This window comes from Tursiops truncatus, chromosome 8 (genome assembly GCF_011762595.2).
Source record: "Tursiops truncatus isolate mTurTru1 chromosome 8, mTurTru1.mat.Y, whole genome shotgun sequence".
Taxonomy (NCBI): Eukaryota; Metazoa; Chordata; class Mammalia; order Artiodactyla; family Delphinidae; genus Tursiops; species Tursiops truncatus.
Window position 1 is genome coordinate 103,373,189 of NC_047041.1, and position 24,569 is coordinate 103,397,757.

The following is a 24,569-nucleotide window of genomic DNA, read 5'->3' on the forward strand; positions in this document are numbered from 1 at the left end:
ATGAGTCAGGGTGAGCAAAGCACCCAGTACAGCACGTAAAATGGGCTCAACAAATCCAGGTGTGCTCATCTGAAGAAGAATATTTACGTATATACACGTATACTCGAATCGCTGCGCTGTACACCTGAAACTAACATGATCTTGTAAATCAACTATACTTCAATTAAAAAAATAAAAACAATAACCAAAAAACCAAATCCAGGTGTGCTCCCTGTGTGGCCGATGCCAGCATGGGGGCCTTCCTGCAGCACCGGCCCGGACAAGCTCGTGAAGCTGCCTCTGAGCTCAGACACGCAGAATCGCCACGAGGAGACGAGCCGTGTGGACAAGGAGTCCCGCTACGTCAGATTTGGGGGATTTCCACAAGGACTCCAGAATCTTGATGGGTCCCAAAAGGAAGTTCTTCACCAAGTAACGGAACTTAGAAATTATTAAGAGCACGTGCATCCAAACATAACAATTCCAGAAGACACAGCTTGGCAGTACCCAAGACAACCTCAGGGTTTTTACATGATTAGCAGTGGTGAACTTCACTGGCCATTTTCGGAGCAACCCCACCCTGGCACCGTGTGTGTGTGGGCGTGGGCGTGTGCGTGTGCATGTGTGTGTAAGGTATTTCCCATTCTCTCTTTAAGCATATTTGCATTCTGATTAACTCATAATGATAACTGCTGGTAATGATTTTAACATTTTAAAGGGCCAGGTGCTGGGGCCCCTAAATAGTTCTGTACTCTTCGGTTTTGCTTATGCATGCTGTACTGCGTGCAATGCTGTAGAACATAAAAGACTATCCCTTATCATTTAAAGGATGAGAAGATAACACGAGTTCATGCTCATAATCATCAGGTGGTTAAAAGAATGCAAGAGCCGAATATCTTACTTAATACTTTACCTTTCACAAGTGTAACACTCGCAGAACTCATTATTTTCTCCAAAAAACCCATCTCCATAATAACAAGAAATTTCTTCTCCAGGTTCAATATCTCTTAGAGCCTTCACACATGCTGTATCTCGACCAGTTGACACAAACTGAAATAAAATCAACTCATTAAGAAACTCATACCTGAAGCAAACACAAAATACTTGAGATAAAATATTTTTTATGCTTACCTTACAGTTAGGTCTGCAATCTGAAAAATGTCCAAAAGATAAAGTCAATTAACTGTAGATAAGATCTGAAACACGAACAATTACAGAAATCTGAAATAAGCTTTCCACATAATTTTACCAACTTTTGATAGAAGTTTCAGGTCTTAAGTTAAACTACAGGAATATTTATTTTAATAGGTTTATGCAAAAAGAAGAAATTTCTATTTCCAACCCTCCTTTAAAGGAAGATAAGGTCATTCTAAGTTTTAGAAGTGCTACCCAACACTAGAGCTAACACCTTAGAAACAGAGCTTACCATGGTTTATAAACGCAGCAGGACCAAGCCAGAGCTGAGCACAGTTTTTCCTTGTGGAATACATGACACTGAAGTCGTTTTCTCCATGTCTAAGTAGCATGTTCTCCTCAATTTCTGAAAGTTCGGCAATACAACCCACCAGTAATTCTATTTTGTCATTTCGTTTCCTATTTAAAATATGTGATGTTAAAAATTACTAGTAATTATAAATCGTAAGGCTTCTTTCAATAAAATAAGCCTGTCCAACAAATACCAGGAATCGAGAAGACTTAGCTGTGCATGTTTTAGCTGACTCACTTGGATCCCCACCGGGATGTCATCTCCTTTTCCCTGGAAGCCCCACAGCCTTGTGAACAGTTACTTGTGCAGCTAGCTGCCTTATCCCTGCCAGAGACTAGAAAGTCCACTAGGAATCGTGCTACCTACACCTCCGAATCCCCTACCGGACCCAGCATAGTGCTTTGCAGGCAGAAAGGACTCAAAGACCCGCCGCACTGCATTCAACTTGCTGACACTGGAGAAGGAGACAGAGACAAGCAGCAGGAGGGTCGGGAGAGCCCAGAACTGGGACGCCGCCCTGCAGAGCAGCAACAGCAAATGTCATGCAAGCCAACAGGCACTCATCAGTGTTCTAGCAGCCACATTAAGGAAGGAAAAACAGGTGAACGTACTTTCAGTAACATATTTTAACCCAATATAACCCAAATACTATTTCAGCAGGTAATCAGTATGAAATATTAATGAAAAATATTTACAATTTAATATAAAATCTCACATGTATATCACAATTTGTAGCACTTCTCAATTCAGACTAGCCACATTTCAAGGTTTCAACAGCCACCCATGGCTGGTGGCCATGGTACTGGATGGTGCAGCTCTAGAACCCAAGACCTCAAACCTCCACAGCCATGTGCAACACGGAGCCATGGGAGCCGATGAGCAGGCTGGATTCCGTCCCACAGCAAACAGATACACTCACTCACATACACACACCCATGCAAGAAGCCCAGGAGGAAGGCTCTTTCCCATTCCAATTTCAGGTACCTGACCCGAAAATTTTGCTATAAAAAATACTGGGGGTGGGCTTCCCTGGTGGTGCAGTGGTTGAGAGTCCGCCTGCCGATGCAGGGGACACGGGTTCGTGCCCCAGTCCGGGAAGATCCCACATGCCGCGGAGCGGCTGGGCCCGTGAGCCATGGCCGCTGAGCCTATACATCCAGAGCCTGTGCTCCGTAACGGGAGAGGCCACAACAGTGAGAGGCCCGCGTACCGCAAAAAAAAAAAAAAAAAAAAAAATACTGGGGGGGGTGTAAGAGAGGGGTTACATATTTCTTCTGGGAGATAAGGCAGGGAATAGGCATTAGAGGAAAGATATAATTACATATTTTCTCTTTCACGTATGGCTTTTATCCCTCCTAGCTGGGCTCAACTTTACTACTTTTATTTAAGCTGGCACACATATATATATTTTGAAGCAGGCATTGTGCTAGGAAGCTTCTACGCACGAAATTCCTACGTAACCTTTCTTATAGGCCAGTAAAAAACTGACTCCGGACGCCAGGTTATTCAACCCCAGCGTCCCTAACCTCTCAGTAGTCCTTGAGCAGGCATCCAGACTCAATGAAAGGAAAACACAAAGCATTCTGGCTTAGAGGGAGATCTGGTTCAACTCAGACTTCTTCTTCTTGTTTTTTTTAATAAAAATAATTTTTTTAAGTCTTTATTGAATTTGTTGCAATACTGCTTCTGTTTTATGTTTGGTTTTTTGGCCCTGAGGCAGGTGGGATCTTAGCCCCCAAACCAGGGATCGAACACGCACCCCTGCATTGGAAGGCGAAGTCTTAACCACTGGACCTCCAGGGAAGTCCCCAACTCAGACTTCTAATTTCACTGTCCCGACCCCAGTCACTGGGCTGAGGCACTGGCACTGCATTGGCTCCTTTAGGGTAAGCTCTGGCCTTATTCCTTCCTACAACTTTCTTAGCACATGAACAGTAATTTAAGAGAGAACTGTAAACAAAATTACTTTACGGGTTTATACTAGTATAATAGTTACCACTCTTTTGTTGCAACAATTTTGGCTCCATTTTGTTCCGATGAATATCTATTACAAGGCAATATTTCAAATCCACTGTCGGTTGCAAACATTCGCAAGTAAATAAATACCTAAAACAGAAAAAAAAAAAGTGATACCTACTTTACATTATTTATCTTGCTAGACTTCCTCAGAATTATAAAAGCAAACCACCACCAACAATGAAAAAATTTAAGATTAAGTAACAAATTTTGTTATTTTAAAATGTCCCATACTTGTGTACCTGGTGACTTGGCTATGTTACTCTAAAAGCTCACAGTAAGTTTCCCTTCTGGATGACAGAGTTTTCTCTATGGAGAGTCACACAAGTTATCTGATGTGTTATTAGGTCTTCATATTGATTAGTTCTATGAAAATCTGATTTAAAATTTCAGTGTTCCCTACAATTTAGGCTCATGCAAACAGATAAACAGTACTAATTTGGTTAATGAGCTCACGTGCTCCTTGAACAATCTCTCCTGCATTTTGCTCTTGTTGAGAAAATAGTGCCGCGCCCACTCTCCTGAGGTCAGACATTTGAAGGCTTTCTCCAAGTGCTCATCTTTCTTGAAACGTTCAATTACTTCCTTTAGTTCTTCTTGTCTTCCTTTAATAGGCCGAAATCTGAAAGAAATCAGAACAATAACTTCAGTTATCTTCCATCATCCTTGGGCCACTGCTTAAGAGATCTTGAGAAAAAAGTAACCTAAAAACAGCCAGACCTAGCAGAAGAGTCATAATAAGTAATCTGGATGATTATTACTAAAGTAATATTGATCACCAGGAGATATAATTTCTCTTTCTTCAAACTATACTTTAATATTTTTATTTCAGTTAGCTCATTAACTGAGAGGTGACCAGGTGATTCAAATGAAAGCTGTCTGATTCAGGCTTTTATAACTAGTCATCTACTTTGGGAGGTACAAAACAATAGATCTAGAATAGAGCTCATCTAATTGAGTTAGAATGACAAGAATTTTTTAAAACATGCAGAATCAAGCCAGAAGAGTGCAAGGCAATAAGCTTCAGAAGAAGGATGAAGCAAACAAAATCATGCCATAAACAAAAACATCCTCTATGTACATAGTTAGAAAAACCCCAAACTAAGCATCCCAACAGGTCTTGAAACACACCTTGATGTTCCAACATCCATGTCAAATTAATCTTTGATAACTGCGTTCAGAGAACAAAAAGTGTGCAAAAGTACAACTCTAGCGGTGATACTGTTGTGGTGGTGATGGAAGGAAAAACTGTTGGGGTAGAATTTTAGAAGGCTTCCATGTAAAATCAGCTATAATGACTACAGAATATCACATGGCTATGCACATATTACACATGATACAATCATGGCCCAAGTAAAACTTAAGTTGTACTCATTTTAAAGCTATGTTCTCAATAAAACATGTAATATGATTAAAGGTACTTGGATCTTAATTCCAAAATTTCTTCTCATGTCGATTTCATTTGGTCTACTTTCCAAAATAAGGTTAGGTTTTTTTAAAATTAACATCCAACAAAACAAGGAATTACAGACTGTTCTTCAAATAAAACACATTAAGAAAAAAGTATTAGTGTCTCAGGAGAAAAACTATTTGAACTATGAATCTTGCTCTAGCATCTAAAACTGCACATCGCAGACACCTGAGAATTCTAAACTGAGATAACAGCTAGCATAGACTCCAGCGAAGGAAGCATTCAAGCAGTATTTTGTTTTCCAAATAAGCTATCACAAATGTATTCATCACATTTCAGCAAGATTTTAAGCCACAATATTTCACCAAGGCTTATTTATTAGGTGCTGTGTACACATGTGCTATGGTGGAAAATGTAAGCTAGAAGACATGGCTACTGTTCTCGAAGGTAAAATTTTGCTGGGACCGAAAGCCATATGCATGCATCAAACAGATAAGCAAGGCATCAATATGCAAGTGCATGTTCATGTGGTACAAACAACACTGCTGCAGCACTTTGAAGTATGGAAATTATAACTAAGGTGTGAGGTTTGTTTGGGAAGGGGGTGGTTTGGAGTTGACTTTGATATGGGCAATGACGAAAGTGGTGAATTTAGATTTCTAAAGAAAAAGCAGAATATTACTATAGGCAGGAAGGCAAATCAAAAGAAGGAAAACAAAGTGAGAGAAATTCTAAGCAGAGGATCTTAAGGCTTGATTCAGAGATGACAGGAGCTGAGGGAGTCAGCTGGCGAGTAACAGTAAAGGAGAGTTCTAAAACGAGGAAGAGGGGAGACATGAGGAACAGGACAGTAACACAATTTACTAGGCAGGATCTCTAGAGGCCTTCAGATGTGTGAGCATGCTGACACCTCTAGGAACTTACTAGCTGCAGACTCCAGTTTCAGTAAGCTCTTAAAACTACTAAGTAGAACAATCTGAAGGAGTTCTAGAGACATATGAAGAAATGGACAATGCCCTGTTTTATTTCCCGTTTCGATCAGTTAGCACACCAGCCCTCACAGACAGACAAGTGGAAGTCCTTTAGACAATTCCAAATGTCTTTAATTAGGCTGTCAGACTATGGTATCAGAGAACCACTAACATAAAGATTTGCAGGACTGTGGAAGTATCCAAACTTCCATACAGTTGTAATATTAAACTACTTACTTGCAGCCGTCATTAAGTGATTTCGTCAAGATTGGGCTTCTCTAAGAAACCCGGTCTAAATCCTTCTGGCTGCAACCCTACACCACGGGGTTATTTGCAAATGAAGGACAGATAAGACCACCAAGCAGCTGTTAGCTAAGGCACACCACTCCAGGCAATACAAAGTGATGGGAAACAGATAACCGGAGTTTTACGCAGTAAACAGAAAAGCAGTAGTTCACTTTGAGCAAATACGATGAATAATCCATGATGTTAAGTGATGGACGGGGCTGCAAACGACAGGAGCCAAGCAATCTTTACATGTTCAACGTGGGACTGACCAACGGTGCCAATTGTAAAGTAAATGCATGGCTCGACACATTAGAGAGCAAGAGTCAGGACTAAGTTCACCTGAAGATCTTAAGAACATGGCAGAAAGTAAGTTACAGACCTGGAATGGACACTGGCTATTCCTGACAGGTTTTACATGTGCTCTCCGCTCCCTGAAACTTCCTCCCTGTCTACAAATACCTTTCAGCTATCCTTTTGTTTACTCTTTGTTCATGATGCCAAACAATTTATATGCTAAAACCAACACAAAATAATCAACTCCTGAGTTAATAATATTCTGCCTTCCACATATCCTGTGACTTTTATTTCTGCTTTCCTGCCTTCTACTGCCTCAAACACAAACCCCCAAAACTGTCCCTTGTTGCCCGCTAAGCAAGAACCTCTACTTTACTTAAAATGTAATTTACTGTCAAAACTTACTGTCACAGTTGGCTGCTATAGGCGTGAAATGATAGTGAGGCAAAGGAGGAAGAAAATGGTTCTGGGTGCAGATGGGAAGGGGAAGAGACAGTTGTTTTCGATAACCCTATAGAAGAACATCAAAATCACCTGGCTGACAGTTCCAGTCAAATCCCATTGTAACAAAAACTGCGGGGAAATAAAAATTATTTAATAACATAAGATTGTTACAACTATTAGGGCCAGAGCAAAAGGCACTGAGGACCTTAGAAAAAATTAATTTTCTATTACTGAATAGAAAAACACGCTCTGTCCTCTCCTTAACCACAATCACTCTAAATCTCCCGTACGAATTGCACAAAGCTATCCTTACGCCATGACTTCTAAAGCTAGGAGAAAATTTAGATTATCTAAAAATTATCTCTTGTTCCATAAATGAGGAAAATAAGGCCCAATGAGGGCTAACTGCTGGAAGGACTGGGACTGTTACCCAGGCCTTTCTCGGCCCCGCTCTTATCTGAACCACGAGAGCCCTCTTGTGTCGTTCTGTCATGAGAACAGGGTCTGACTTGTATTCACCGCTGCGAGCCAGCACTGAGCTCGGCCAGAGACAGCGCTGACTGGTACCCTGACAGCACCATGAAAGGGGTGGAAACAAATCGACTATTTGGGGGTGGGTGGGCTGGGGTGGGCTGGGATGGCAGGGGAGGCAAGAGAAACGGGTATTCGGCATTTCCACATCAACGTGCCCCTCTTCCCTCTTAATATTTAACATTTGCAACTTTAAATAAACCAAACATTTATTTTTCTCTTTCCACACCTCTCTGATCAATGGCTGGTATAAGAAATTTAAAAATATGTCATTTACAATTGTTTACTACTAAAAGGGGCAGAAAAAAACATATGAATTCACACTCCCACACACCTGTTCCCCACTCTTTCCAGAGACTGACTTCCCAGGTTTTCTTGCTATTTGGTTTTTCTGTTTCCAAACCCAAGAGACCACTGTGGCAATGAAGAAAAGTTGCAGATTTGTATTAGCTGCACTACCGTGCCCTTCCATTAGCATGTACAACCAAGAGCTACTGGAGGGAGGGGAAAGAGGAGGGGGGACAGAAAAAAGGGAGCAAGGGAAGGAGGGAGGAAGAGAGAGAAAAATGCTCAAATATTTAAGATATAAAATAAAACCATGAGTCAACATCGTGAACACATTTCCCCCTTGAAGAAAGATTAACTGCGAACTGAGTTCGTAGATGCCGAGTGGAGGAGTCATGCTAGGACCACAGCTCTTCATTCCTTCTTGACCTGAAAATAAACAGCAACCAGAAACATACCTGGCTGAGTCCTGCAATCAGTGCTCAGCTAATCCCATGGAGTGACTCCTGATTTTTGGATGATTTCTCTTAAAATTACCCTGTTATGGAGTACAAGTGGTTTTTTAAATACAGCTATTACTAAGACCAAACTATTTTAAAAGGTTTGCAAAATGTTCTAAAAATCGTGTTTATGCTGACACCTCCAATTACTTAACATAAAAGAACATTTATAAAGGCTGAAACAGGTTAGTTTGTATCTTATTACTGTTTGTAATGCTCTCTACCTACCTCACAGGGTTGTTGTGAGAAAAACTGTCAGATTTTGAAAAATGCCTTGAGCTCCTCGAAGGAAAGGCGCTATATAAATGCAAAAACAAACAACAACAATAAAAAACTATTTGTATAATTTGTACTTGTAATTTCTAAACAGACTTACAATATTGGTTGTAGCAGAAATCCCTAAAACGCTGTGATATTCAAGAACTTTATGAAGCCACGGGTCGGCCTAGCATGATAACAAAGTCCAGGAAGCTAAAACGCTTTCCTTCCCACATAACATCATTTTACCCTTGATTATATTAAGTTAGAAGGTCGAAAAGTTTCTTTATGCTTTCTAGTCAAGCATTTGATATTCAAGAGGCATTTAAAGTGATTTATAAATTCATATTCAACAGTGGATACGAATAATCAAATATATAAATAAGGAAAATAAAAATTAGATGGTTACAGTAGTGGAAGGATGAGTAAGGACTACACAGGCTAAAGTCTGTGTGCCCTGAGAGGACTCTTCCCATTTCTTTACAATGTGACGTCCCCCCAACTCCTCAGGATACCATGAAATCGCTGGTCACGCAGCCTGAACGAGGGCGCATTACTGAAAGCATCCATTCCTGCTTCGCTACATTCATCTCTCCACTAGCTTTTTAAAAAAATTAGAGGTATTACTAACAACTCTATTCTCTGGTTAAAAGGAAGAACTTAAGTTTCATAACTGACAAAAGTCAACTAAATTGAAATTAATATTTTGTTTATGCTTTTTCTAGGCATTCATGCCACAACTCTGACTGCCTTCTTAGTAAATACAGGGATACGTTAAGAGTAAAAATATAGGCAATTCATAATATAGCCAAATAATTAAATATCTACTGTTTCTGAACAGTATTCCTGAAGGTACAACTGAAATAAGTAGAGAGGAGGAGGGCATAAAAAAAGAGAAACTAAGTTCAAATCACAGATGTATAAACATGAGAACAAAGAGACCACTTATGTAAGTAACAGACGGACAGTTTGGAGAATTAAAACCCAAAGCTCCAATCACGTCCTCCAGTCACTTCTTTTGCACCCCAAAGAAAGAGAAGTCCACAAAAAGCTAATAATTTAAGAAATATTTATGGTTATTCAAATAAAGCACTATAGATTTTCCTTATTGTCTATAAAATATCTTTGAAAATGGGGTAAGTGACATTCTGGTAAATTCTTGCTCAGAAGATAAAGAACTGTAAGTGATAATTTTCAAATAAATCCACTAAGATTAAATGAAAATGTATATACCTTTCATTAAGATTAACAAGCTTCATTAATAAAAATTCTGTATATTCCCCAAATGTCAGCTTATGAGAGTCTGTTAAAATACCTCTGGAATGAATGCCTCTGCTGAAAGGCGGAGAGCACACCTTGCTTTGACACAGCAACATCAACTGCTCAACCGCACTGGCCTAAGTGCCGACACTGTTACAAAGCCAACGTAGTCTAACCAGGGAGCAGTAGCATTATCTACACCATGAACGGCTATTTTAGGAAGTGTCTGAGTAGGATTAAATGTTGCACTGGAAAATATGAATTTAGAGGTACCTGTTTAACAATATCTGTGTGGTAAACCTAAACTTGACATTTTAGGATTACATGTTTTAAAGTGAGCCCTAGAAAACGACTGATAAGGAACTTTCTATCCATTTATCACATCGGGACAAAGCTCAGTAGGCTAGACGGTTTAAGACCTTGCTTCCCAACTGTAATTGGGAGCATGTTAGAAATGGAGACTCTCAGGCCCCACCTCACAGTTATTGAATCAGAACCTGCATCTTAACAAGATTCCCCAAGCGACTCATGCGTAAACTAACTGAAAGCAGCAGCTGTCAAGGAGGACTGTTTAGAAAGCATGACTTATTTACTGTCACAGAACCCAGTAACAGGCAACTCTGCATCCTCCGGAATAGTCAAAGCGTGGGGGCTTCTGAATACATGGAGTTCTTTCCCAAGCCACTACAACTTTTGTTGTAATTTTGATGGAAAACTTTAAAAAATGGTTTATTTGCTCCCATGTTTCCGTATACAAGGCATAACGAACAGAATCTGTTTCAATGATGACTCCAGGCCGTAATTATGGGCCTTTGTGTAATATTCTGAATGCCACTAGACTGTCGTGTGAAACAGCGAATCACATTTCTTACCTCGGAGAAAAAAAGGCTAACAGGTGAGTTAAATACTATTAGGACCCTAATAGTAGGAGAATGAGCCCTGGTCTCTTGGGTTCACTGGGAAATAGGGGATGTGGGCTTAAAATAATGCAAACTAGATTTTTAGTTGGACACTATGGCATCCAATTCTGCTGATTTTCCAGAGAACAGCCATCCATTTGCCTATGTAGAAAATTTAAGTATGTGTCCCTCTGACGGCAGGGAACTATTTAAATAATCTCTCAAGTCCATTCCAACTTTCACTTCGTTTTAGTAAGTAAAGATATATGATGACAGGAAATTACATGAAAATACCAAAGGCACGTTTTAACCTGAATTACTTCTTTTGGGATTTAGACTATAATTGATAAATGAATTATCTTGTTTTAATTCTAGCAAGGGACAGAATTAAAATAGGAAAAAACGGACACACGATTTTCCTCTAATCACCTGCCCCCAATTAATTACTGGTGACCACCCCCCTGGTGATCCAGCACCTCTAGGGCAGTCACTGGCGCTGCAGCTACGGTAAGAGTGAACAGTGGTCCAGAACTTGTTCCACATTCTAAACCCCTGATGTTAGGCTTTTCTATCACTCGAAAGCCTTTGCCATGGAAGTTAAGAGGCAACACAAAGTTGTAAGGTTCTGATTTAGTGCTTGGCGGCAGTCAATTATGAAATTACCTAAAGGCCTTTTTGGGAGCGAGATGATGTTTAAGAGAATTAGAATAAAGAAATTTAAAGGGTCACAGATTTCAAGAGCTAGGCAGTATTTTATATAGATGGCATTTGATACTCAATAAAGTGGTTACACATCTATTTTCTTACCTGTATACTGAATATAACCACGTCTTTAAAAATATTCACTCTAACTTATAATGACTAGCTGAGTCTCAAAGATAAAACATAATGGGAAAAATGGGATAGGGAGGGTGGGAGGGAGGGAGATGCAAGAGGGAAGAGATATGGGAACATATGTATATGTATAGCTGATTCATTTTGTTATAAAGCAGAAACTAACACACCATTGTAAAGCAATTATACTCCAATAAAGATGTTAAAAAAAAACATAATGGTAAAATTCCCTATATACAGTGGAAAGTATTTGAAAGAATAAAAGTTTGTAATAAAATCATGAAAAAAACTGATGCAACCTAATTTAGGTAGAAAAAAATCATACACATTTTCAAGGTTTTACAGGATGCATATATTTCTTTCAGGTAATTCTCATCAACATTTAAAACAGAATATGGAGATGCCCCTCCAACTCTGTATTTTAATAGAAGTATCCCGAGATAAAGCAAGAACACGGAATTAAAACTGACAACTCATGGAAGCTTATGTTGCTTTTCTTGACTCACACATGGAAAATCCTCCTGCAGCAAAACCTTTCCTTTAATGTCATTTTAAATTTTGACTGAGAGTAAAATTAGCCATCTATTTTCTTAAGTTCAACGATATCATCTGTTCCACTCAGGATAAAGACAAAATTACCTAGTATTCATTTTGTGTGTTTGAAAACCTAAATAGGGATCAAGAACCAAACTGGTTGCTAAGTCATCATTTTCACAGAGTTCCTTGGCAGACATTCCAGAAGATGGTACATATCGACTCTGTCCTTCGAATCCTGAATTACCATTACCTGTGAGAAGAAAAAAGAAGAAAAATTAACTCGCACTGAGTACTACTGAAATCTACCTTAAAAACCTTTAGCTTCACTGCCCATTCCAGTTAGTAATTAAGAATTGAAATTGCTTATTTCTATCAGTTTTACTAATTAAGAATTGAGTACCCTTTGCAAAAACAGAAAACTAAATGCAGTAAATTAACCTAGTTATTGAGAGCATTTCTGTTAGATAATATTATCAGGTTTCCCAAGAACGGGGTCTGGACAGTTGTGAGACTCTGGCTCCGATGCCTTACTTGCGTCTCCAAGGAAGAGTTGAGACACAGGAGATGGGCAGATGTTCATCACAGTAGCAAGACAGCACAAAGGGCCACTACAGACAGGGCTGGCATGAGAAGGAAACAAGAGGAACACGAGATACCGTCTGCAGTAAGCGCCAGAAGGCTAAATCTCAGGAACCAAAACGGAGCCTCCAGGCGTTACCTTCCACTTCCTGCTTGTGGGCAGACGTGTGATTATCATCCCCACTTTGCTGGCAACTCAGGCCCAGAGGTTAAGAAACTTGCCTGTGATTACACAGCCAGGTAGGAGAAGAGGGGAGAGAAGTAGAGAGAGTGTGACAGGCCTATTTCTAACACCTGTTTGAACCAGATTTTGAAGGAATGGATAAAAATAGGGAAGTGACTGAAAAAGATAACTGAAGTAACTGGGTTTAACTGTGGAAGAAAAACAATGTAAAGAGAGGAAAGCAAGGCCAAATTTGTATGGACGAAGTTTCATCAGTGCTGAGTCACATTTGATGTATACGTCACTGAGGGTCTTCATGGAGTCAGCACATGCAGTTACAGAGGATAGCAGCAGTATAACTTTAAGCCTCTCAAAATTAAGAGGTGGAAGAATGAGTGACAAAGTGAGATGTCTAACCTTTTCACCCACTGTTCCAATAAAGAAATAAACACTTACATGTCTAAGTCCCTGCCAAAGGGTCAGTATATGATTTTGAATCAAATTATTTGCACGTAGGTATGTATAAAACTATCAAAGTTGTTATATTTTCTATACCAGCTTTATTAACACTTAATTCACATACCATACAGTTCACCCATTTAAAGTGTACAATTCAATGGTTTTAAGTATACTCACAGAATTGTGTAACCATCACCACAATCAATTCTGGCACATGTTCATCCCCCCAAAAGAAACCTCATACCTACTGGAAGTTATTGTCCATTTCTCCCTCCCCCACAGACCCTGGCAACCACTAATCTACTGTTTCTAGGGATTTGCCTAGTCTGAAAATTTCATATAGATGGAATCATATGTGTTTTTTTGTGACTGGCTTCTTTCAATTAGCATGTTTTCAAGGTTCATCCATGTTGTACCATGCAGCAGTACTTCATTCCTTATTATGGCCAAATAATATTCCATTGTGTGGATAGACCACATCTGGCTGCACCATTTTATCTTCCCAAAAATAGTGTATGTAAATTCTCCACATCATCACCAACACTTGCTACTACTTGTCCTTTTGATTTCAGACATTCTAGTGATTGTGAAATGGTGGTTTTGATTTGATTTTCTCTGATGACTGATGATTTTGAGCATCTTTTCATGTATTGGCCATTTGTCTATCTCTGGAGAAATGTCTGTCTATTCAGATCCCTTGCGCATTTAAAAATGGGAGTTTGTCTTTTTTTTTTTGCAGTACGTGGGCCTCTCACTGTCGTGGCCTCTCCCATTGCGGAGCAGAGGCTCCAGACGCGTAGGCTCAGCGGCCATGGCTCACAGGCCCAGCCGCTCCGCAGCATGTGGGATCTTCCCGGACCGGGGCATGAACTCGTGTCCCCTGCATCGGCAGGCGGACTCTCAACCACTGTGCCACCAGGGAAGCCCTGGAGTTTGTCTTTTATTATTGACTTGTAAGAGTTCTTTATTCTGGATACTAGTCCTTTATCAGATATGTGATTTGAAAATATTTTCTCCTGTTCTGTAAGCTGTCTTTCCACGTTCTTGATGGTAACGCTTAAAGTTTGCAACTTTGGTAAATTTCATGTACTTTCTTTTTTCTTCTTTTGTTCCCTGTGCTTTTAGTGTCATATCCAAGAAACCACTGCCTAATCCAAAGTTATGAAAAAATTTATGCGTATGTTTTCTTCTGGGGGGTTTTATAATTTAAACTTTTAATTTAGGTCTTTGATCCATTTTGAGGGTTTTTTTTTGTGGTACGCGGGCCTCTCACTGTTGTGGTCTCTCCCATTGTGGAGCACAGGCTCCAGACGCGCAGGCTCAGCGGCCGTGACTCATGGGCCCAGCCGCGCTGTGGCATGTGGGATCTTCCCGGACCGGGGCACGAACCCGTGTCCCCTGCATCGGCAGGCAGACTCCCAACCACTGCGCCACCAGGGAAGCCCCATTTTGAGTTTTTTTTTTTTTTTTTTTTTTTGAGTTTTGAGTTTTTTACATACAGTGTGAGGTCGGATCCAACTTCATTCTTTTGCATGTGGATATACAGTTTTGCCAACCCCAACTGTTGAAAAGACTATTCTTTCCACAATTTTATTGGCACTTTTGTCAAAAATCAGTTGACTACAAACATGAGGGTTCTTTCTGGATTCTCAATTCTATTCCATGAATATATATCTACCCACATGCTAGTATAAGACTGTCTTGATTACTGCAGCTTTGTAGTAAGCTTTGGAACCGAGAAGTATGAACCTTCCACATTGTTCTTTTTCAAGACTGTTTTAGCTATTCTGGATCCCCTGAATTTCCATAAGAATTTTAGGATCAGCCTGTCAATTTCTGCAAAGAAGCCAGTTGAGATTTTGATAGGGACTACATTCAATAGGCAGGTCATTTGGGGAGTATTACCATCTTAACAATATTAAGTCGTCTAATCAATGAACATGGGGTGTCTTTCCATTTATTTATTTTTCTTTCCATTTATGTATTTTTTATTTATTTTTGGCTGTGTTGGGTCTCCGTTACTGCACGAGGGCTTTCTCTAGCTGCGGCAGCGGGTGCTACTCTTCGTTGCGGTGCGTGGGCTTCTCATTGCGGTGGCTTCTCTTGTCGCGGAGCACAGGCTCTAGGCGCGTGGGCTTCAGCAGTTGTGGCTCACGGGCTCTGGAGCGCAGGCTCAGTAGTTGTGGCACAAGGGCTCAGTTGCTCCGCAGCATGTGCGATCTTCCCAGACCAGGGCTCGAACCCATGTCCCCTGCATTGGCAGACAGATTCTTAACCACTGTGCCACCAGGGAAGCCCTTTCCATTTGTTTAGATCTTCTTTTAATTTCTTTCAACAATGTTTTATCATTTTCAGAGTTTAAGTTTTATACTTTATTGTTAAATTCATTGCTAAATATGTTTTCTTTTTGATGCCCTGTAAACGAAATTGTTAATTTCATTTTTGGATTGTTTACTGAAAGTGCATAGAAATACAATTGATTTTTGTATACTTGTATCCTCCAACCTTACTGAACTCATTTATTCTAATATTTTAGTGGATTCCTTAGGATTTTCTATATACACAATCATGTCACCTGCAAATATTGTTTTACTTCTTCTTTTCCAATTTGGATGCCTCTAAGTTCATTTTCTCACCTAATGGTTGTAATCAGAACTTCTAGTACAATGCTGAATAGAAGTGGTGAGAACAAATATAGTTCTGTCTTGTTCCTGATCTTAGGGGAAACCATTCACCATTAAATATGACATTAAGCTTTACCAGGTTGAAGAATTCCCTTCTGTTCCTAGTTTGCTGTTTTTATCCTGAAAGGGTGTTGGATTTTGTCAAGTGCTTTTTCTGCATCTATGGGGATGACAGTATGGTTTTTGTCCTTGATTGTATTCATATGGTATTACATCAATTGATTCTCAGATATTAAACCAAACTTGCATTCCTGGGATAAATCCCACTTGGGCATGCTATAGAATTCTTTTCATCTGTTGCTGGATTTGGTTGGCTAGTATTTTATTGAGGATTTTTGCATCTATATTTATTAGAGATATTGGTCTATAGGTCTTCTTCTCTTATGCTGTCTTTGGTTTTGGTAGCAGGATAATATTGGCCTTTTCTTTGTAGGTAGTGTTTTTTTTGCTTTGTTTTTAAAATTACTAATTCAATCTTTTTTACTTGCTATCGGTTTGTTCAGATTTTGTATAAATAAGATTTATTAAATCGGTTTCAGTAATTTATTACTTTCTAGAAATTTGTTCACTTAATCTAAGTTACTTAACTTCTTGGTATACAGTTGTTCATAGTATTCTGTCACAATCCTTTTTATTTTTCTAAGGCAGTCTAGTAATGTCTCCTCTTTCCATGTTGATTCTTGAGTCTTTCTTTCCTAATCAGTCTTGCTTAAGGGTTTGCCAATTCTTGTTGATTTTTTCAAAGAACCAACTTTTAAGCTTTGCTGATTTTCTCTATTCTATTTCTATTCTCTATTTTGTTAATTTCTACTCTGTTATTTCCTTCCTTCTGCTTACTTTGGGTTTAGTTTGCTCTCTCTCTCTCTTTTTCTGGTGTTTTAAGGTGAAAGGTTATTGATTGAGATCTTTCTTCTTTTTTAATACAAGTGTTCACAACTATAATTTCCCTCTAGGCATTGCTTTAGCTGCATCCCATAAGTTTTTGGTATGTTGTGTCTTCATTTTCAATCATCTCAACGTATTTTCTCATTTCCCTTTTGATTTTATCTTTAACCCACTGGTTATTCAAGGAGTGAGTTAATTTCCACATATTTGTGTTTCCCAAATTTCTGTTATTCATTTCTAATTTTACTCCATTGTGGTCAGAACATATATTGTATGATTTCAATCCTTTTACATTGATTGAGGGGCTTAAAGTATGGCCTAGTCTATGGTCCATTCTGAATAATGTTTCATGGCTCTTGAAAAGAATGTGTATTCTGCTGCTGTTGGGTGGAGTGTTCTATAGATGTCTGTTAGGAAGAGTTGGTATAGGACTATTTGAGTCTTCTTTCCTTCTTGATTTTCTGCTTAGCTGTTCTATCCATTATTGGAAGTGGGGAACTGAAGTCTCCAAGTTATTGTTGAATTATCTATTTCTCCCTTCAATTTTGTGAATTTTTGCTTCATGTATTCTGCGGCTCTGATGTTAGGTGAAGTAGTTGCAGTTTATCTAAGGTGACGCAATGCTTTGTTTCTCTTCATCATTGGCTCTATTTTTGCACCATTTGTGCCCAATAATATTCAATGTGATGCTGTTCATCTTCACACTCTCTGGGTTTTTCCAACCCATCCCTCCAAATCTGTCTACACTTGGCGAAGTGTAGCTCATGTAATGGTCATTTTCTAAATTCTTATGTACTTCCAACAACAAAACTAATTAAGACCTTTTTGCACTGATGCCCAAAAAGGAGGCCAACAGCAATTTGGGAAAAAAAAAAAAAAAGATTTAAGAGATGCCTAATTTACTGACCAGAGCCAATACCACTGCCATAATCACTACATTTCTCAGTTCCTTCAGGTTCCCACCACATGCTAAGGGGGTGAGGAGGTGTCCAGGTAGAGGCAAACCCATCAGTCTTGGGCTCTCTCCTTACCCCTATCCCAAGCAGGGATATCGTCTAGTTTATTTGGTTTGTTTGTTTTTTGGTTTTTTTAAACAGAAGCAGTGACCTGATCTGATACGGAAAAGTTAAGGGCAGCCTGGGCCCAGTGAATAGCATAGACCCATAAAAGGTAAGAAGGAAATGAGATCAGAACTGGTGCACTCTATCTGAAACTGTAGCAAATGCCAAGCTAATGAATCCAAATCTACCGGAAGTAGGCCAATTCCAACACAAACTAAGGCTATTTAGTTGTGGCTAAATTAACCTTAGGAAAAGAAGAAACATAAAAAGTTGTCTGGGACTTCCCTGGCGGTCCAGTGGTTAGGACTCCGCACTCTCACTGCCAAGGGAGCGGGTTCAATCCCTGGTCGGGGAACTAAGATCCTGCAAGCCGCATGGTGCAGACAAAGAAAGGAAGAAAGGAAGGAAGGAAGGAAGGAAGGAAGGAAGGAAGGAAGGAAGGGAGAAAAAGTTGTCCTTAACATGGCCATCTAATTTTGGACAATATTTATATAGCTGCCTACTTAGCTTTACACTTACCCTGGGGCATTTTACTACTCTTAAAAGAACTATGAAACATGTATCAAATCTACACTTTCTTGAACTCTCAGTAAGTAGCCTCATTATCACCAAGAGATATAGAGGTAAAAAAGCAACTCATTATCAATACTTCTTGCTAGGATAAACTGTTCACCCTATATAAATAGAAGAAATGGTGACAATTTGAAAAGCTGCCCTAACTTCCACTTATCATGTAAATTAGGGTTGACTTTATCATTCATATTACTCTGTAAGTTTTTAAAAAAATACATACTTAAACTTACATCAAATATAAAAAAACACAGTTTGAACTTAAAAGAAATTTAATAGCAGTACTTTAATATTTTTAATAGAACAAATAACCATTCAGTTATAAATTCTACAAAATATAAAGTTATGCATATAAAAACATTATATTAAGAATTAAACTTGAGTTGTATACAATGTTTGATGAGAATAAAAGTTGATATAACTTTGAAAGAGTAAAAAAACTATACTGTTAACTGTGAGAACATAAAAAAATTGTTTTGAAGACAACAGAGAACAGAATACACATTACAAAGTGGAAGGAATTACTGCCCCATATCACAATCAAAAGAGTGACAGTTGAAGTATGTACATACATCTGCTTGACCTCCTCTCGGCTGCGTTCTTGCCAGCCTTCACGGTGTCCTTTCCCGTGTGCTGTAATTTTGATTGATTCTGCTGATGGTCATTAGACAACTTGCCTCCATTTCTCCTGCCATTCAACACCATGTTCTTGGATTCTCCCAACCACTTCATACCCACAGACAGCCTGACCCAGGTGCATTTAGTCACTCTCTTCAAATAGCTTAGAGAATAACTTCAATGTTCTCTCCTAACAGAAACAAAACATGAAAAAACAAAACAAAATGGGGAGGTAAATACATAAAAGACCATATGCTACACAGACCCCTGAGACATTTTCAGAGTATTCAAAGTAACTTAGCAATTAGTGTCTCCGCTCTTCACAGACTACCTTGGCTCCCCCTCCATCCCGCGTCACGCTGAGGTCTACGGTGCCCCCAGAATGAGGAGGGACTCGTTCTGCCTTGCTCATTGCTTGTACTTTGAAGAGCGACGGGTAACCAGTAAGTGCTCAATAAATATTTATCTCTTTCAGTTGCCAGTAAGAATCATCTTTGCTTCTTATTACCCTGATACCTAGGTATATAGCTCAATAACCTGCTCAAATTACACGTTTTGGTAACATTCTATTAACTCTGTGAGGAAACAAGGAAGTTCTCTCTTCTCTTCTGAGGAGCTGAAGAAAAGGCATCTCAGTTAAGCTTTGTCCACAACAGCTTTGTAACATCCTTTTGTTGCTGTTAGTTTGAAGTCAAGATTCAGGATATTTAAGGGACCAACATTCGAATATCAAAGTATTGCCCGTCATGAAATACCTGCCTTAGCATTCCTTTACGATGGCAACAAAAATTGAGATTATTGTATTTGCTAATATAGTGGTATCCCTCACTAACTGAATTTTAATTAGCTGAATTTGGGCACAAAATGTCTTGGATAGTGAGAAATGTTTGTAATTTATAAGGACCTTCGGAAGTGAAGGTATAATAGATTACATTTGTCGGTAATGCAATGAGAAAGGATGTCCACGACGTCACCTCATTACGGAATTATGCTTTAGTGTAAGTCAGACTAAAAAGGCTCTAGGATAAGAAAGTGTAAAAACAGAACTTGAGAGCTAAAGGAACTCTAAGATTCTAGCATAACTCTTTCAATTTGCAGATGGAGCTGAGGCAGCACGCCCAATGCCACACAATCAGCCTGCAGCCGTAGCCAGAGGAGAACCAGGCGTTGCTGCCCAAGGGCCTCTCATCTCACCACACCAGACAGAGCTCATTTTCCCTCACTTTTTCCAAACACACAGAAAAGCACACATGATAAACTATTCTGAAGTACTCCCAGAAATGTATACCTGGAGATGCCTTTAATGATACCCAACACAAATACAAAATATTAATTTTTACTTGACCTCCAGTCTCTTTCATGTCACAGGAATTCTGTGTGAATTCACAGTGAGGTAAAATGTGGGTGAGAGCAACATGCTTAGGCAAAAACGTGAACAACAGCTGATCCATATTAAGGATACTTTTACAATTGTTCTCGAACATGTAATTTTCTCTTGGTTCCTTCACTATTAAAATTCAATTAGTATTCAACTTTTATTGTGCCTATCTTTTGATTCTTCTTGTAGGTTTCACTAAACCCAGAAAAATGCTGCTACTTAAATAATAGGAAAGGGCAAGTAAAATATTGATACATCAGTTCTAAGCTAAATATTTTTCAACTAATACTTTATCAAATTAAACAGAAGACCCCCTATTGATGATCAAATCTCTTATATTTATACTTAGACAACCTGTCGTTTTGATTGGCTAATTCCTTCATGTTCCAGGAAGTCTTCCTTGACCCTCACTGCCAAATCCAGGTGGACACCCCTACTATAAAACTGGGTGAGGGACTTCCCTGGTGGCACAGTGGCTAAGAATCCACCTGCCAATGTAGGGGACACGGGTTCGAGCCCTGGTCCGGGAAGATCCCACATGCCGTGGAGCAACTAAGCCCGTGTGCCACAACTACTGAGCCTGTGCTCTAGAGCCTGCGTGCCGCAACTACTGAAGCCCGTGTGCCAAGAGCCCATGCTCCACAACAAGAGAAACCACCACAATGAGAAGCCTGTGCACCGCAACGAAGAGTAGCCCCCGCTCGCTGCAACTAGAGAAAGCCCACGTATAGCAACGAAGATCCAACACAGCCAAAAAAAAGCCCTTATGTCACCATATAGTGAAGGCCTGTCTGCCTCCTTAATGGACTGAGAGCTCCTGAGGTCAGGAACTTATTTTTCTTTTCTCTAGTACAGCACAAAGTAGATCAAAGGCACTCAACTTACGAAAGAATAAATAAACTAGTTTGTGGTCTAAACCACCTCAAAGGAGCTGCCACTTTTGTACTTTCTTTAAACTATAAATTATAACCTGACCTCTTCAAATTCTCTTCTTCCTCAAGATGCTTGTGCTGTCACGGGCGGCTGGAGCAGCTCTGGTACAGGCAAGACATGGCAGGAATCAGCCATCACCGCCATCAACCTCCCTACTACCTGCCATTATGCTTTCTGGTTCACCCCCGACTCTGCACCTCCAGAGAAAAAGAACAAGAAGGTGGTAAAGCGCTTTGGGTCCTTTAGGAAATTCATCTCAAGAACGCCCACATATAACATGCAACTTACAGATAATGATGGAAGAATGTGTTTTTAAGACTCTGTGGAGCCCTAATACTCCTCAATGATTAACACATAAAATGTAACTATACGGAACAGAAAAGAGCAATGTGGCTTTAGACAGAATTAAGAGACAAAAGAAAGAGCAAGTCACCTCTCCAGAGAATCCTTAAGTCGCAACCAAGCTTCCTACTCAGAGATAAAAAGTGGAAAACCTGGGAAGAGGCCCAGCAATCTGTGTTTTAATAAGCCCTCCAGGTGATTCTGACACTAGTTTTCCAGTGTCAGAACTATTGTTCTAAGTTACTTATTCATTCATTTGTTCGTCTGTTAGGGCAAAGAGCAAATACCAAAATTTTAAGAAGTATGGAATAAAAATTTTTAATTTGAGGAAATTATACCTATCAACCTAAGTTTTACCAAGAATTTGGAAAAGTTCACCAATAAATCATTTTAGAAGTATACTCCAGCTACTGTGTACTAGAACACAGTGTGGAACGCAGACTGAGATCCACTCTTACACATCATTTCTATTAAATGTGGGTTAATGATCCAAAATGGAGCAAATTCCTAACCCTGGGTCTCATTTATATTGCAGTCAACTGATATTATTTTGTTTGAACTTAAGGTACCATAGCATAACAAGCACTGTCAATCACAAGACACGGCTGAATTTCACTAGTATGAACACACTGTATGTTATGTCTGGATGTATCCTAGCAGAGGCACCAATACTCTCCACTCGTCCAGATAACAACAGCTATCATTAAGGCAAAAGACTTAAGCTCACAATGAATACTTTGTAAAAGCAGTTCTCGTAAAGCTATCAGAAATTGGGGGCTATTGATAAACTTTTAGCTCAAAACGAACATATACTCTACTCATCATTAGGTCACTGTTTGTTCTGCCCTCATGAGTGCAGGATCTGCCGTTGGCATGATCATTCCCGTAAGACTATGAGCTGGAAGAACACTTACACATTAAAGGTGGAGACGGAATTTCAAAAGCTAACACAAGTGGATATTTTAGTAGGAGAAACAGGAGCTGAAGACACTGGGTGGCTCCCCCCTCCCAACAGAGCAAGGGTGCAGTCTCTCTGCCTTGGAACCCAGCTGGCTCACATGGAAACACTACCATGGTCGTGGCTTGGTGGACGTATCCGAGCTAACTGGCCACTGACTATATCTAGAAGTTAAAATTACCTCAAATTTATTCCAAAATCGGCAGAAAAACAATTCTCAAGAAAGGAGTACTGGCGACTCCTTAAATGGCCTAACAGCTACAAATCTTTCTCTGATCTGATTTCCCAATATAAAAATATCATGAGGGCTTCCCTGGTGGCGCCGTGGTTGAGAGTCCGCCTGCCGATGCAGGGGACACAGGTTCGTGCCCTGGTCTGGGAGGATCCCACGTGCCGCGGAGCGGCTGGGCCCGTGAGCCATGGCCGCTGAGCCTGCGTGTCCGGAGCCTGTGCTCCGCAACGGGAGAGGCTGCAGCAGTGAGAGGCCCACGTACCGCAAAAAAAAAAAAAAAAAAAAAAAATCATGAAAATTATTAGACATCTACTACATTCCAGCCACTATTCCAGGCACTGAGGATGCAGCAAATAAGGTTTCTCACCCTCACCTGTGCCTATATTCTAACGAAGAAAGCTCTGGGAAGCAACGAACGAACAAATAAATGCCAGCACCCTGGAGAAAATGAAGCCGTTTCTAAGTGGCGGGAGTGTTTCAGGCGGAGCCAGGGCAGGCCTGGGAAAAGCGGGGCAGCACTGGGGAGCGCGCACCAGGCAAAGAGCGAGTACAAAGCCAAGGGAGCAAAGCAGCTGGTGTGTCCGAGGACCAGCACAGAGCCCAGTGTGGCTGGAGCAGAGCAGGGGGTAAGAGGGGCAGGAGGAAGGCCAGAGGGCCTCCAAGCCCCTTCTGCGACTTGGGCACTAACTCCCAGGGAGAGAGCAGAGAAGTGACAGGAGTTAAGTGTTAAAGGCCCATGCTGGATGCTTGTCATGTGGCGAAGAGTTTGAATGCTTTTGAAAAAGCAGGTCTAATAAAGCGACTAACAATTTGGGGGGACGAGAGAGAAAGCAGTTAAAGAGACACAGCAATCAATGAGAGGGGAAACAGATGCTGGTGGCTCGCAGCAGCAAAAGCGGTGAGAAGTGGTTCGTCTCAGGATCTTTTCCGAAGATTTTGCCGACACTGTGTGAAAGAGAGAGGGCTCAGATGTACTTGCAAGTGGAAGAATGGAATTAGCAGTTATGGAGGTGACAAAGACCACAGGGAGGTCGGGTTTTGGCAGGGGTTGGGGTGCAGGAGTTTGGTTTGGTCATGTTTGAGATGCCTATTAGAAACCAAGCAGAGATGTTTAGGCAGCTGGATCTGGAGGACAGGCCCAGGCTGGATGTATAAACTTGGAGTCAGGAGACTAATGGGATTTCAAGCCATGGGGCAAGAGGAAATCACCTAGGAAGTAAGTAGAGATAAAAGAAGTCTAAGGACTGAGGGACACCCAAATATTTAGCGATCAAGATGAGGAAACAGCAGCTAAGGATACTAACAGGAGCAACTAGCGAGGCAGGAGGAGAAGCAAAAGCAAACCAGGGCCCAGCGCTTCAGGAAGGAGTGACCCAGCTGGGCACAGGCTGCAGTTGCTCATAAGGCAAATCTCTGAGAGTTGAAAGTCATGACAGATGGGCCACTGTGAGCCTCTCTCAGAAACGACAGAGAACTTCTGAAATGGACATAAAGTCTCGAAACATGGGCTCATGGGGAAAGAATGAGATGGCAGAAAGGACTCTAAGGAATAATGAATAAGAGAGTCCTAAGTTCTTGTTATTTGTTTCAAACAAGAGAAAAAGAGTCCAAATTTCAGGTGCCAGAAAAGATGAATGTAGTATTCACAGGATGGGAGATGGTGGGAATAGGTTAATTTGAGACCAGTATGCCTTGAGAGAGTTTACAAGGATCT

General features: G+C 40.3%; 1 protein-coding gene across 12 annotated transcripts in view; it reads right to left on the reverse strand.

Moving 5' to 3' along the window:
• The window catches only part of KMT5B (lysine methyltransferase 5B), a 53,765-nt gene that overhangs the window by 16,114 nt on the left and 13,082 nt on the right, over nucleotides 1–24,569 (reverse strand). For 6 of the 12 annotated variants that reach the window (XM_073809271.1, XM_019929050.3, XM_019929049.3 and 3 more), the window contains 8 exons: nucleotides 18,967–19,202; nucleotides 12,096–12,243; nucleotides 8,434–8,502; nucleotides 3,938–4,103; nucleotides 3,462–3,571; nucleotides 1,406–1,572; nucleotides 1,111–1,130; nucleotides 893–1,029 (listed from right to left, as the gene is read on the reverse strand). In XM_073809271.1, coding sequence (XP_073665372.1) covers nucleotides 893–1,029; nucleotides 1,111–1,130; nucleotides 1,406–1,572; nucleotides 3,462–3,571; nucleotides 3,938–4,103; nucleotides 8,434–8,502; nucleotides 12,096–12,243; nucleotides 18,967–19,126 — 977 coding nt within the window. In that variant the 5' untranslated portion in view covers nucleotides 19,127–19,202. Of the gene's footprint in view, nucleotides 1–892; nucleotides 1,032–1,110; nucleotides 1,131–1,405; nucleotides 1,573–3,461; nucleotides 3,572–3,937; nucleotides 4,104–7,754; nucleotides 8,310–8,433; nucleotides 8,503–12,095; nucleotides 12,244–18,966; nucleotides 19,203–21,365; nucleotides 21,521–24,569 lie in introns of those variants that run through there. The other 6 variants (XM_073809272.1, XM_073809275.1, XM_019929051.3 and 3 more) reach the window with 5 other exon arrangements.